This window comes from Siphateles boraxobius, unplaced genomic scaffold (assembly GCF_051911475.1).
Source record: "Siphateles boraxobius isolate OS27281-9 unplaced genomic scaffold, OSU_SipBor_1 66, whole genome shotgun sequence".
In the NCBI taxonomy this organism is placed as follows: domain Eukaryota; kingdom Metazoa; phylum Chordata; class Actinopteri; order Cypriniformes; family Leuciscidae; genus Siphateles; species Siphateles boraxobius.
Window position 1 is genome coordinate 4,844,246 of NW_027509193.1, and position 14,174 is coordinate 4,858,419.

The following is a 14,174-nucleotide window of genomic DNA, read 5'->3' on the forward strand; positions in this document are numbered from 1 at the left end:
AGTAACTTTGCAACTTGTCAACTTATCCAACTAACCCCAACCCTAACAGTCTACTAATACTTACTCAACTAATACTCTAATGAGAGTTAGTTGACATGTAGTTGCGACGATACCTACAGTCGACAGAACATCTAAAGTGAACCATCAAAATAAAGTGTAACGGCTAAGTTGTATCATATATAAATTTTGGAAGCACCCCAACAATGCCTTGAAATGCTACCTTGTGATGTCACCATACTCACACAACATCATGGAGCTCCAGGCGTGTGTCAGGGGAAGGGTTGATAAGAATATAGGACAGTCTGTTGCCCGGGTCCGTCATCCCATCTGACACAAGAAGAGCAGGACACAAGACTATAAATCACAAAGTCCAAACATAAATTCCAAATATTAACATACAGAATTCACACAGAGGACAAAGTGTTTGAATAATTCCCTTAAAACTATATTTATGCCTAAATTTAAGTTTTATGTATTTGCAATATATGAATTGCATATAAAATTCATCCAATTGGATTATTTAACACAGTTTTAACATAAACTAATAAGCCTAATGTTGATATTAACTTGTCAGTCATAAATGCACGAAACAGGTACGATTTCTGTAATAGTACTAATAAACAGTGTGTTTTAAATAAGTAACCAGCTTTATATATTTATCATCAATAAATCCATTTCAATATCATACATGTTAGCTAACTCAATATTGCTTGATTCACAGCTAGCCATATTGTAACCATGTTCATTTTTTTTCTTTTTTACTTTTTTTTCACAGTGAACAGACTGATGCGGATTCTAGGCCATTTGAATAAATGCATTTAAAATATGATTATTTAAATCAAATATATGCAAATAGTTAATAATTTGCAGATACTAGTCTTTTTTGCATGACTGACAAATATGCATCACGTTAAGTTTATCAGTTTGTTTATGCTAAAACTGTGTAATCCAAATGGATTTAAATGTTCTATCCAATTTAAGTACATCTTAAATTTAGGCCTAATTATTTTTTGAGCGTAAAAATGATGTGAAAGAAGCATTGGTGCACCGAGAGGAGATTAATATAATAAATATAATATAATAATTATTGTTGTATTTTTTAATCACACTTTACTGTTATACAAAAATACATTTTGAAAGTTTTTTTTTTTTTTTTTTTAAAGAAGTCTCATGCATTAATTTGATCAAAAATACAGAAATCATTCTAATATGCAGATTTGCTGCTCAAGAAACATTATTCTTATTATAATCAATGTTGAAAACAGGTGTGCTGTATATGTGTATCTTATATACATCTCTTTAGTCTTTATTATTTTTTTATTTTACTACTGCTGTTGTCTCGGTGGACTGGAAGCTGCTTCTGTTACCAAAACAAAATCCTTGTGTGTGCAAACATACTTGGCAATAAAGCTCTTTCTGATTCTGATTCTGAAAAAGACAGTAGATATGCAACATTATATTTTTTAGCTACAGTACATCACCCAGTCTGAAGAAGCAGCGGTGTGCACACTCACTAAATCCAGACGGCGAGAGCCCCAGGTGCTTCATGCGTGTGCGGACCAGAGCGTTGAGCTCCTGCCTCTCGGAGCGGCGGAACAGGCTGAGTCTCTGCTGGCTGATGCGCTCCGCAGCGCTCCCAACGCCCTTAGCCCCGCTGGAGCCCCGTCCACCTTTACGACTCAATCGACGCGCCCACTGCATGCTCTTCCTCCTCAGGAGCGGGTGGTCCATGGCCTGTGACGACGAGGAGGGCGGCTCGGATGACGTTGAGTTACGGTGAAGACCGGAGCGGCAGAGCAGAGGCTCACGGGGCTCTCGCGTATCCTCGTAATCCTCCACAGTGATGGACACCTGAGACTGAGACGAGCCACACAGAGGAGTCATTCCTCCACAGAAACACTATGATGACAACAATGACAAAAGTATGAAATTGAGATGTTTTTTTTTGCAAGAAGTCTCTTTTGATCATCAAGGCTGCATTTTTAAAGTAAAAACTGTATTATTGTGGAATATTATTACAATTTAATATTAGTGTATTCTATCGGAGTATATTTTAAAATGTAATTTATTCCTGTGATCAAAGCTGAATTTTCAGTATCATTACTCTAGTCTTCAGTGTCACATGATCCTTCAGGAATCATTCTTATATGATGATTTGATGTTCAGTTATTATTAATTATTATTGGTGCTAAATTACTTATGTTTTTTTATTATTATCATTGCTGTTTTTAATATTTTTTGATAAAGAGAATGTTTAGCATGTATTATAATATATAGCATGTATTATAAATGTTCTGCAGCTTTTTATAAATGTAATACATCCTTGCTAAGTTAAAGTATTCATATACACACACACACACACACACACACACACACACACACACACACACACACACACACACACACACACACACACACACAGTACATATATACAATATATATATATATATATATTATTTTTTTAAATCTTGCTTAGCCACACATTTTGAATGGTAGTGTATCATAGTTTCCACAAAATTATGAAGTACAACTGTTTTCAACACTGATAATAATCAGAAATGTTTCTTTAGCAAATCATCATAATATAATGATTTCTGAAGGATCATGTGACACTAAAGACTGGAGTAATGATACTGAAAATTCAGCTTTGCATCACAGAAATGAATTACATTTTAAAATATATTAAAATAGAGAACAGTTATTATAAAGTTTAATAATATTTCCCAATATCTCGGTGTGTCGATCATATAAATGCAGCCTTATTTGAGCAAAAGAGACTTCATTCAAAACAATCTTAAAAATATCGCAATAATTCCAAACTTTTGGCTGGTAATGTACCTCTGAGACAGGAAGTTTATGTGCTTCAGTGCGGTAGATGCCGATGGGAATGTCTCCTGTCGACGAGCACAGCTTCTGGTAGAGGCGGCCGTAAGTGCGAATCCACAAATCCTCCTCTGTGATCTTCATCTACAAGGAACATCAGGGCAGTATTAGTATTATCATCAATGTCCTAAAATGTATTATGACCACCATCATTATTGGCATAATTATCCAGATGCTAAGTGATAGTCTCATTATGGATTGATTGATGGGCCGCTGGCACTCACAGCACACAGGAAGCCAGATCCAGGCATGGAGTCCAGACCTAGCAGCAGTCTGGTGATGGAGATCATGTAGTCCTTCACAAAGGACTAAAACACACACACAAATGATGAAATCAGAGATAATGACTCTGCAAATATGACAGTGTTTCAGTAGACCATCGACCTTAGGTCAGGGTAAATGCCATATCTAATGCGCTTTCGTTGATGTGAACGAAAGGCAAGTGAGGAACCGCATTTTTTTTTTGTATGTTTAAGAAGCATCTCTTCAGATCAATTCAAACCCAGTGACTCATGAGTTTGAGACAGAATTGTAAGACTTTTTAACTGATTCATTAAAAAATTGCTCATAGGAGTCATTCTTTTGCTTTGGATTACACTGTTCTCACTGGATACATGCAACGTTGAGGGCAATGCAAACAAAAGACATACTGGTGTAATGGGCTTGTATTTTTCCAGTCTTTCTGTCTCATCACATTCAATTCAGACTGTGCACAAGTTCAGCTTAAGTGAAAAATGTTTAAAAAATTAACTTAAAAAAATACTATTTTCATTTTTATATGAAATATATATTTTCAAAAACACGTTTTACTCTAAAACTGCATGAAAATCAAAGCCATGAACCTAAATAAGTTGTGTATCAAGCTCCACATTTGAGCATGATATCTCAAAAAATGTACTTTCAGTAAGATTTTGTTTGGTCGTAGTACCAAAAGTTTTCACTAGATGAAATTCGTCTCCCATTCATTTCCAATGTAGTCATTTTTTGACCGCGAGGAACACAAGTGTGACTATTTTTTCCAGACAGGACCATTTAACCTTTTTGAATCATGTGCATGATTTTTTTTTGTGTTCACATAGCAAGTACCAAAACCTTTACCAAGTTTCACACCATTCCGATGAAGTAAAAAAACTAAAAACATTTAAAAAAAACAAAGAACCGAAGAACACCAGAGGGTGAAGTCATTCTATCCCATTGTAATTTGACAATGAATCGAGAGAAATGGGTTTGTACATGATTTGTAGCAGTGTACAACGTATCATATCATGAACAAAGATGAAAAATCATTAACGCATGAATCAAATGATGACAATTTTTGTCATGGTTTTCCACACAGAATGAACACCCCTTTATGAATAATAACTATTTATTCTTATAATGAAAGACAGAAAAATGCAGCAATTCAGTCATGGGAAGATCACTTTACGGTTACCTGATACAGCAGAGTGTCCAACATACTGACACTAAACACCTTCCCAGCTGCAAACGGTAATCTGAACATGAACACCAGGTTAGAGCCCCTCTCTCTCTCTTTCTACAGCGCAAATGGAGCAGAAGTGGGGATATCAGGTTATTTTGGGATTCTTTAGAAAATATAAATGCAGTTTATATTGTATTGCATTTGTGTCTCACCTTTTCCAGCTTAGAAAGAGCTAGAGAATAGTGGTCTTTCACTTTGAACTGCATGAAGCGCATGTTGGCTGGGTGGGTGAGTTCGGTTATTATACTGAGAGCTGGAAAAAGCCTTTAAGAAACAGTGAGGAGAGAGCGTCAGATTCCCCAATGCCTCAAGCAGAAAGACACACATGTGGAAGGACCTACCTGAAGAGCGTCTGAACATTAACTATGGTCTTGGCATCAGCCATGTAATCCTCCTCAGCGATCATGGAGCTCTCTTTGTCCACCACAACCATGGTGTCGGCCAACGTCACGCCACAACGCAGAAGACTATCCAAACTGCACACATAGTGTTCAGGGACAAGCTCAGTGAAATGATGTGAACAGACAGACTAAAACTGTACAGAATCGAAAGAAACCAAAGAACCCAAACTGATGAAAAGGTATTTTGGTTCAATTTAACTACTATATACTTAATCTTTTGATCCAATTTACTTATTATGAACATACATGTTGGTGCATTGTAAATGCATTTTAAGGACTTGCATTTAGTTATCATGTGTTGTTGCACTGTTATCTTTACCCCTAACTGTAACCCAACCATTAACCCAAAACACTGACCCCTATAATCCTAACCCTAAACATATCTAGCACATACCTAGCAATAAATGTAAGAATTTTCCAGAATAACATGCAGTTACACGGTAAATATATAGTCTTGTAAGCATTTAACGTTAGTGCAAAGTAGGTAAGGCCACGTAATGTAAAGTGTGACTGGTAATTTGATAAAATTTTATTTGATGTCTGTACATATAATGCATTATGAATTCGTAGAGATCAAGCCTGTAATTTCAAAAACTACAAAAATCCATTTTAGTTCAAAAAGTATGGAGACCCTTTGCCTTAGGAAAATTTAGTAAGTAAATTAGATGTGACAATTTAAAAATCAAATTAATGAATACACAAAATAAAATATGTTGTGGTCAAGGACATGTGATATTGCTCTTATACAATTCAACAATAAATAAGTTCATATTTTGTAACTCACATTTTAGACACAGTATAACTAGTTACTTTGTGTATTTTGGAAAAATTATTCAAAAAAAAAGTCACAAGTAGAATTCACTGTTGCATCTCCAAGCAACCTAAAGTGTTCCAAAAGAATCAGTGTTTTTGAATTAATTGGTTGAGAGAATGATTCAATGACTCACTCATGAAGACTGAAGGTGTGTTCGGCTTGAAGCTGTGCAGACCGATTGGTGTATGCCATCAAAGTACAGCTGAATGATTTGATGTCTCACTCACGAAGACAGACACTAGTTTTGTTTCTGAATGAAACTGTGTTTGAACGAAACGAGTAAATGAATGTTTTAATGACTTATTCATGAAGGCTGCCACTTGTTTCTTTCCTGAATTAATCAGTTTATTTTAATCAATCGGCTGAAAGAATGTTTTAATGACTCATGAAGAGACTGGTCAGCACCTACTGATGGTAACTGATGTAACCTACAGAAAGTGGCGCTAAAAACAATCCCCCTCACTAATGCACACACTGCCTGGAGAGATATAAAGAGTGAAAAATGTCTCAGTGCTGTAGGACTGTTTATCAGCACTCAAATGCGACAACCGGAACTAAATGTTCTACAATACACGTCAAAAGCTTTATACATGCTGAAACTTTAAAAATGTGTCAGTATTTGTGACATGTGGTAACATTTTTTCTGTTATATAACAGAAAACAGTGAAATCAGGGTATAAAAAGTTAAATAAATAAATAAAAACTAAGACAGACCAGACCAACCGACCAATTTTATTTAAAATAAATTCGTCATAACAACCAGTAAAAAATTTAATTTTTTATATATATACACATATACATTTATAATATATATTATACACATGCATTAAGTAAAGCTTACTTGTCAATGGAGCCCACTGTGTAGTAGACCATAGGAAACCAGCAGATGGCCTCCAAGAAGTCTGCCTCGGGTCTAGCAAACACCACAGAGAGAAATGTTGAGAATCTGAGGTGATGCTTTGAAAACAACATGCAAACTGAATTACAAATGTCTCTGATGTCTCTTTCCAAGTACTTTACAAAAATGACCCAATGTCTATAAAAATCACACCGCTTCGCCCTGCTCCAGGGCATCTAAATAATGAAATCCAGCCTGCAGCTGCTCCCCAGTGTACATCCAATCAGGAAAAAACAAGATGACTCAGAGTTTCATTACATTTGATTGAATTATATGACGATGAATCTCCCCATATTAGTTTTCTGTCACAGGGGAAACAATGATTATGTCATAATAAATACAGAAAGACGACCAGTGCTGTGAAAAACAAAGGATGGATGAAATCTAAAGGCTTGAGTATTTCTCAATGTTTCTGTTTTTAGGACACTCACACATTCTCCAGTAGCAAAACAATGGGGTTGAGCTCCTTCCTGGGCCGGTAATACGCCCGCAGGGGAACTATGAAGTTATAGAGGCCGTTTCCAGCGCTTTCTGCGGACACGATGATCAGTTTGTTTTTAAAGCCGTACGAGCGAGCATCCTCGTAGGGCATATGATGACAAGCCTGAGAAAGCAATCAGCTGTTAGGATCTTGTGCTGAGAGGGGTGTAGTTATGAGCGTCTATGAACTGTGTGACATAAAAGATTTGGAGAGAGGCAGACACTCACCTTATCCAGGCGCAGACAGCAAAATGGCATTTTCTCCTGCAGAAGGTGGCAGAGGGCAGGAGAGCTGCCGATGTATGGAGAGTTTAATGGGTAGCCTTTAACCCATCTGTGTGAGAAATACAAGTGCACAAACATACAAACATCAACTCTGCCATTCAAAAGTTTTTAAAATAGGGCAAAAACAGAAATGTTGTAAAGGACCATTATAATTTGAAATTACTTGTTTCTATTTAAATATATATTCAAATGTAATTTATTCTTGTAATGGCAAAGCTGAATGTTCAGCGTCATTATTTGGTGTTTTCAGTCATGCTTTTCAAAAAACAGTTGTTCTGCTTAATATTGTTGTGGAAACCATAATGCATTTTCTTTTATGGATTTTGCAATGAATAGAAAGTTCAAACCCCTTTTCTGTCCTTTTATCTTTTCCATAATCAAATGCGTCCTTGTTGGGAAAAAAGGATTAATTTAAAATTAGCATTTAACATTTATAATGTTACAAAAGTTTTCTATTTCAAGTTAATGCTGTTACATATTTTGAACTTTGTATTCCTTAAAGAATCTTGAAAAAAAAATTGTATCACGGTTTCCACAAAAATATGAAGCAGCTCAACTGTTTTCAACATTGATAATAATAATTAAATGTTTCTTGAGCATCAAACCATCATATTAGAATGATTTCTGAAGGATCATGTGACACTAAATACAGAAGTAATGATGCTGAAAATGCAGGTTTGCCATCACAGGAATAAATTACATTTTAATATATATTAAAATAGAAAACAGTGATTTTTAATAACTTTAAATACTGTATTTGGTGAACATAACACTTCTTTCAGAAACATCTTACGACCCCAAAATTTTGAATGTTAGTGTAAATCTTTAAAATAATCAATATTTAGTACTTTTGAAATTATTACTTTACAGATTATAGTGGCCAACAAGGTGGGAAATATCTGAATTTGAAAAGTAGGCCATAATTTATGCCAATAGTCAAAAGTTTGGCTTCATGAGACTAATGAGACCAATGCCACATTTATGTGGTCTAGAGACCAAGACCTGGTCCCACGTGGCCTAATACTCACTCGCAGTGTGCTCCCCACCACTGGCCTTTCTGCTCTCCCTCCTCTTCCTCCTTCCCCTCTTCTCCACCCTCATCCTCTGATTGGTCCCCCAGTAGGTCAAACGTGGGGTTATGCACCCTGTCAACCACCTCCAGGACGGGGGCGATGCTGTGCCTCCTCTCCTCAGCTGAGCCACCCATTGCTGGCAGCGCTAGTGTGTTACATCCCCCCACTTCTGTCCTGGACCCGCTCCTGCTCACAGTCCCACTGCCCAGAGCCGGCGGGCCCGTACCCTCGGGACTGCTGTCACTCGAGTCCTGCAGGTCTATGGCTACCGTGCCTGTTACAGGACGAAAGAGTTAGAGGTTGAAGACTACATTAAATCAAAACTGACTGAATTTTCTTAATTAAAGGGATAATTCACCCAAAAATTTATATTCTGTTATCATTTAGTCACCCTCAAGTTGTTCCAGACCTGTATGAATTTCTTTCTTCTGCTGAACACAAAAGAAGATATTTTGAAGAATATGGGTAACTAAACATTTGATGGGCCCCATAGTATGGAAAAACTATATACCATCAACTGTTTAGTAACTGACTAAATATCTTCTTTTGTGTTAAGCAGAAGAAAGAAAGAAATTCATAAAGGTTTGAAACAATTTGAGGGTGATAATATGATGACAAAAAGTTCGTTTTTGGATGAACTATCCCTTCAATGCTCGTTTCTTGTCTTACAGTTCATGATTCATCAGTGCAATTATTCAGAATAAAAAATGAATGTCGTCGTAATCTTTCATGAAAATGCAATAACTTGCTCAACTGAAAAATGATGGAAATTAGCAGATCGGCTCCGTAAGTGTTGTTGAAAAATGGTGGAAATTAGCAGATCGGCTCCAATCTCTTAAAGCACCTTTAATCAAACCACTGAGGGCCAAGAGACGACAGATGATTCATGAGTTCCAGTGCTTTTCACTAGATGGAGATATTGCACTAAAATAGAATATTTTGTTCGCAAAAAAACCCTAGTGAAATTTTAGTCAATTTGAGAAGCATGTTTCTTTTTTTCTGTCTACATCCATCTCACATCCACAGTAAAGAACAAGAGTAACCGAATTTACTGAACTGTGAGCAGCACACAATACATGGCATTATACTAATAAATAATGGTTTAATTCAGGCAGAAAGATTGCGATTTATATCTTCACAAAGTTTTCATACAGTGAAAATGATTGCCTGATCACTATTATTAATCACGATAACCATGATCACGCTCAATTAAAATACAATACTATTGCACAATAATTTTAACATAACATAATGAAATATTATTAATATGATTATTACTACTACTTCTAATAAAAAAGGTTCAAGTACTAAGACTTAAATATATAACATTTAAAATATTATTCTTGTCATTAATCCTGTGCAATATTTGTTAAGAAAACATTAAAGGAAACCATACACTTTACTGTATGATTTCAGATTCGATGTGAATAAATTAATTATTAAAGTCATGATGAAACTGAAGTGAAAGATCTTTTTTTCATCATTGTTATTCTCAATAATCTATGTGATCCTTAATTTTAAGATTTGAGTTGACAAACTAACCCATGCTGGCTATAATGCTGTGCACTGGTAGGCGAGTGAGCCCATGATAGATTGTCTGTGGGACCCCTCTGGATTCGCCCCCGGGGCCCCTGACAGGCTCTCTGTGGCCCCTGACAAAGGCCGAGTTCTCCTCTTTGGAAATGTTGATGTAGAAACAGGTGTCGGAGGCTCCCATGATGTGGCAGGGTCCAGGGTTCAAGAGGATGTTGGCTGTGTCCATCCTGCGCACCCCGATCAGACACACCCCGTATCTGCCACAGCAGTGAACAGTGTTATTGTGTGCATCTACTGAAATTAAAACAAACTGATTCACTGGAGCTTAATCCAGAGGCTTACTTTTTATGTGCGTGAAAGGAGGCAAAGGTGAAACTCTTTCCCTGATATTCTCCAAAAAACTTGCTCTCTTCCAGCCTGATGTGGTGCACTTCATTGGCCGCACAGCGTCTGTAGGTGCGCTGCCATTGGTCGACTGAGCCAGCAGCGCCTTCCCTGTGACAGATAGACACGGATGATCTTTTGAAAATGATTTCACATCTTATTTCCATAGATTTAAAGGATAGTTCACTCAAAAATTTAAATTTTGTTATTGTTTACACTCTCATGTTGACTTTCATAAGACTTGTTCATCATTGTAACACAAAGGAGTACATTTTAATGAAACCTGAGAGATTTTAGTTCCTCTATTTAAAAGTCCATTACACCAACATTTTGACACTTCAAAATAGTCATAAAGAGATTGTAAAAGTAATCCATATGAATTGAGCGGTTTAATCCAAGTCTTGTGAATAGATACAATTACTTTATATGATAAACAGATTTAGGCTTTTGCTCACAAATAAACAATCAACACACATTTTGGAGCACATCAAATATAGTCAACGGAGACTTTATGGATTACTTTTCACAATGTCTTTATGAACTTTTTGAAGCATCAAATTTTTGGGCAAATGGATTGTCAATGGAGGAACAGAAATTATCTCAGGTTACGCATGTAACCATGGTTCCCTGAGAAGGTGAACGAGACATTGGCTCAAAGGGTTGAATTCATACATAAAAAGAGATTCCTTAAAGGGAATATGGCCAAAGCCAAATCACATTAACCCTGGCCTACTCTGCATAATGACCCTCAAAGGTAAGGGGAGTACTACTGCACTTAACCATATGCGCTAAACAAAGCTCAAATAGCGGACTCTCAAGGCTCTCTAAACAGAGAGGAGCCCTAACCATACTCTAAGCCAGAGACAGTCTTACCAAAGACCCATACACCTTGACAATCTCTGTGCGGAGCTCTGAGAAGCGGAGGCGTCAGAAAGATGACTCTCTAGAACGAGAGGAGGCCTAACAACAATCAGCTCTAAAGACAGTAACCAAGGAGGGTTCACAAAGAGCCTACACCGTTAATGCTACTGTCTGCAAGAAGCTCTAGGAGCGGAGGCCTCTTCAAAATGACTCTCTAAAATGAGAGGAGGCCTAACAACACTCTACGCCAGAGACATCCCATCCAAGAGGCTCCTAAAGAGCCATAATATTGATAACACTGTTTGTGCGGAGCTTTGAAGAATAGAGGTCTCCACAAAACGACTCTCTAAAACAAGAAGAGGCCTAACAACTCTCAAACCTAAAGACTGTTAACCAAGGAGGCTTCCCAAGAGCCTACAACTCCAGTACTACTGTCTGAACGCATCTCTGGCGAGCGGAGTCCTCAGCAAAACAACTCTTTAGAATGAGAGGAGGCCTAACGACACACAACCCTTAAGACAGTTAACCGAGGAGGCTCCCATGGAGCCTACAACTCCAGTACTACTGTCTGAACTAAGAGCGGAGGACTCCGCAACACGACCCTTTAAAATGAGAGGAAGCCCAACTAAAATCTACGCCAGAAACTGTCTCATGAAAGAGGCTCCCAGAGCCATACTTACTAATCATACTATATAAGCAGAAACTCAACTTTAAGACCATACAGACATTCCAGTGTCACTGTCTGTACAGAGCTCTAATAGCGGAAGCCTCATCAAAAAATTACTCTCTTTAAAGAGAGAAGGCCTAACTACACTCTACGCTGAAGAATATCTACTATAATGTCAGGACAGGATTCTCATAAAAAAAAACAAATCTTGAAAACCTACCGATGCGGAGCTCCGGGGAGCAGGGGCCTTAACAGAATGATTCTCTAAAATGAGAGGAAGCCTACACCACTCAACCCTGAAAAAGTATAACCAAGGAGGCACTCAAGAGAGCCTTCGGCTATAGCACTACCTGTATCATGCTCTAAGGCTAAAGACAGTCTCACCGAGGAGGCTCACAAAGAGCCCTACATCTTGATAGTCCTGTCTATACAAAGCTCTGGGGAGTGGGGGTCTAACAAGACGACTCACAAAACAAGAGTCGTACTGTTGAGGAAGTCTCATGTATGTCCAGGGTGCTGTAGAAAGCCAGCACCTGATAGTGCTAAAAAACTTGGGGAGCAGAGGCCTAGAAAGATGACCTTCAAATGAGAGGAGACCACACAAAACTCTACCCTAAGGAGTACAATATTTCGCAGTTTAGAGGGAGAGCATATAACCACTACCTATCATCAGAACAACTTACCAAGGAGGCTCACAGAGCCTACCAACTAGGCGCCGCTATCCAGGCAGCGCTCTAGGGAGCGAAGGTCTCAGAAGGTCTCAGAAGGACAACTCTCTATAATGAGAGGAGGCCTAGCAATGCCTCTTTTTTTAAAAGCAGTAGACAAGGAGGCTCACAGACAGCCTGACAACTTGACAGAACTGCCTGCCAACCCAACCAGCCCTGCACAGAAGAGGGAGGGACATATATCCTGCCAGTCAACCAATGGAAACGAGTATGGAGACATCAACACATTTCCATGCTCACAATCCCTTGACATTTACTTATTGTGATAAAAGGATAAATGCAGGCCGAATATGGTTTCTCTTATAATCTCTCTGCCTTAGTGTAGAGATCAAAGGGGAAACAGAAGGCAAATAGGAGCGGGACAGCTATGTCAACAGAAATTGCCCACAAAGTCTTATATAATAATGACTACTACACTCTTTCTGCCCCTAATTCCTCATAATTAGAAACAACACATTGAGCAGTAGCCATATTTTAGCCAAAAAGAGCAGCCCAAAAAGGAAAAGTTTCTGTTTGACTCCTCCCTTGCTCCACCCACAACCCCCACACTCGATCCCATCTGCCGCAGTGGCGCACATGGGAAACGAACCTCGGAGTGCAGGAGCTCAACTCTTACCTTTTTCAAGAGAGAGTCAAGCCTGGGTGGAACAAATGACATCAACCGCATTGTAAAATTACACATTCAACCCGAGAGTTTTAACATTTAAACTTGAGAGTCAAGCACGCTTAGTTCAAACGTCAGATTCGAATGCATCGCTATGAGTGACTTCAACTTCCTTGAGAATCGAACACCCTTGTGCAAAAACTAACTACTATTCCTCAGGAGAAAACAGAAAGAAAAAGATTCTTACCCGTCTCATGTAGTCAGTCTCAAATGCATCATACCTAGCACATACAGCTTCTTCAAAGAGTCAAAGGCATTCCACCCAAATGCATGTCCCACATCCCCTTTCATTGAGAAATCCTCACAACGCACGCATTTAGCTCCCTTGAGACGAAAAGTGTATGCTCCTTCACACGTACTTCAAACAAACGGATCCAAAAGACAAAGAAGAGGATGACGTGTTCCTCAGGCGCCCTTTTATACTCACGGTTGCACAAGTAATGCCGTCATAGGCTGTCGCCAGCCAATGCAACTGTCGTGTTCAGATCATGCTTCAGACACCTGTCATGCCGGAGGCATTTCCCATAGTGTCCTCTAGAGGAAACAGTGTGAGTTCTCACTCGAAAGGGAACTCTCAGGTTTCATTAAAAATATCTTCATTTGTGTTTTGAAAATAAACAAAAGTCTTTTGGAATGACACGAGGATGAAATAATGATGACAAAATTTGTATTTTTCATGTTAAATGTACTTGCCACAGTAATAACAGTAAATTATACATACAGTATCTCACAAAAGTGAGATTTTAGCAAATCTTCTCAAGGGACAATACTATAGAAATTATTCCTGGATATATTTTAGAGTGATGACAGTAAATATATACTTCTATACAAGCAGCACATTGACCACTCTAAAATATATATCTAAGTTTCATTTCTATAGTATTGTTTGTCCCTTGAGAATATAACCTAAAATGTTTGCTGAAATGTGAGGGGTGTACTCACTTTCGTGAGGTACAAGTAGCTAATTTTAAGCCAAACTAAACCAAAACCTAACCCCATGTTTAACACTATAGTAAGTAC

General features: G+C 38.0%; 1 protein-coding gene across 3 annotated transcripts in view; it reads right to left on the reverse strand.

The window, feature by feature from the left end:
* Positions 1–14,174, reverse strand: part of kcnt2b (potassium sodium-activated channel subfamily T member 2b) — an 85,728-nt gene that overhangs the window by 4,897 nt on the left and 66,657 nt on the right. For all 3 annotated transcript variants that reach the window (XM_077211751.1, XM_077211750.1, XM_077211752.1), the window contains 13 exons: positions 10,193–10,345; positions 9,857–10,107; positions 8,270–8,588; positions 7,185–7,290; positions 6,908–7,080; positions 6,420–6,491; positions 4,705–4,839; positions 4,516–4,627; positions 4,316–4,417; positions 3,108–3,191; positions 2,839–2,967; positions 1,515–1,857; positions 243–327 (listed from right to left, as the gene is read on the reverse strand). In XM_077211751.1, the coding sequence (XP_077067866.1) occupies positions 243–327; positions 1,515–1,857; positions 2,839–2,967; positions 3,108–3,191; positions 4,316–4,417; positions 4,516–4,627; positions 4,705–4,839; positions 6,420–6,491; positions 6,908–7,080; positions 7,185–7,290; positions 8,270–8,588; positions 9,857–10,107; positions 10,193–10,345 (2,064 nt within the window). The remainder of the gene's footprint in view (positions 1–242; positions 328–1,514; positions 1,858–2,838; positions 2,968–3,107; positions 3,192–4,315; positions 4,418–4,515; positions 4,628–4,704; positions 4,840–6,419; positions 6,492–6,907; positions 7,081–7,184; positions 7,291–8,269; positions 8,589–9,856; positions 10,108–10,192; positions 10,346–14,174) is intronic.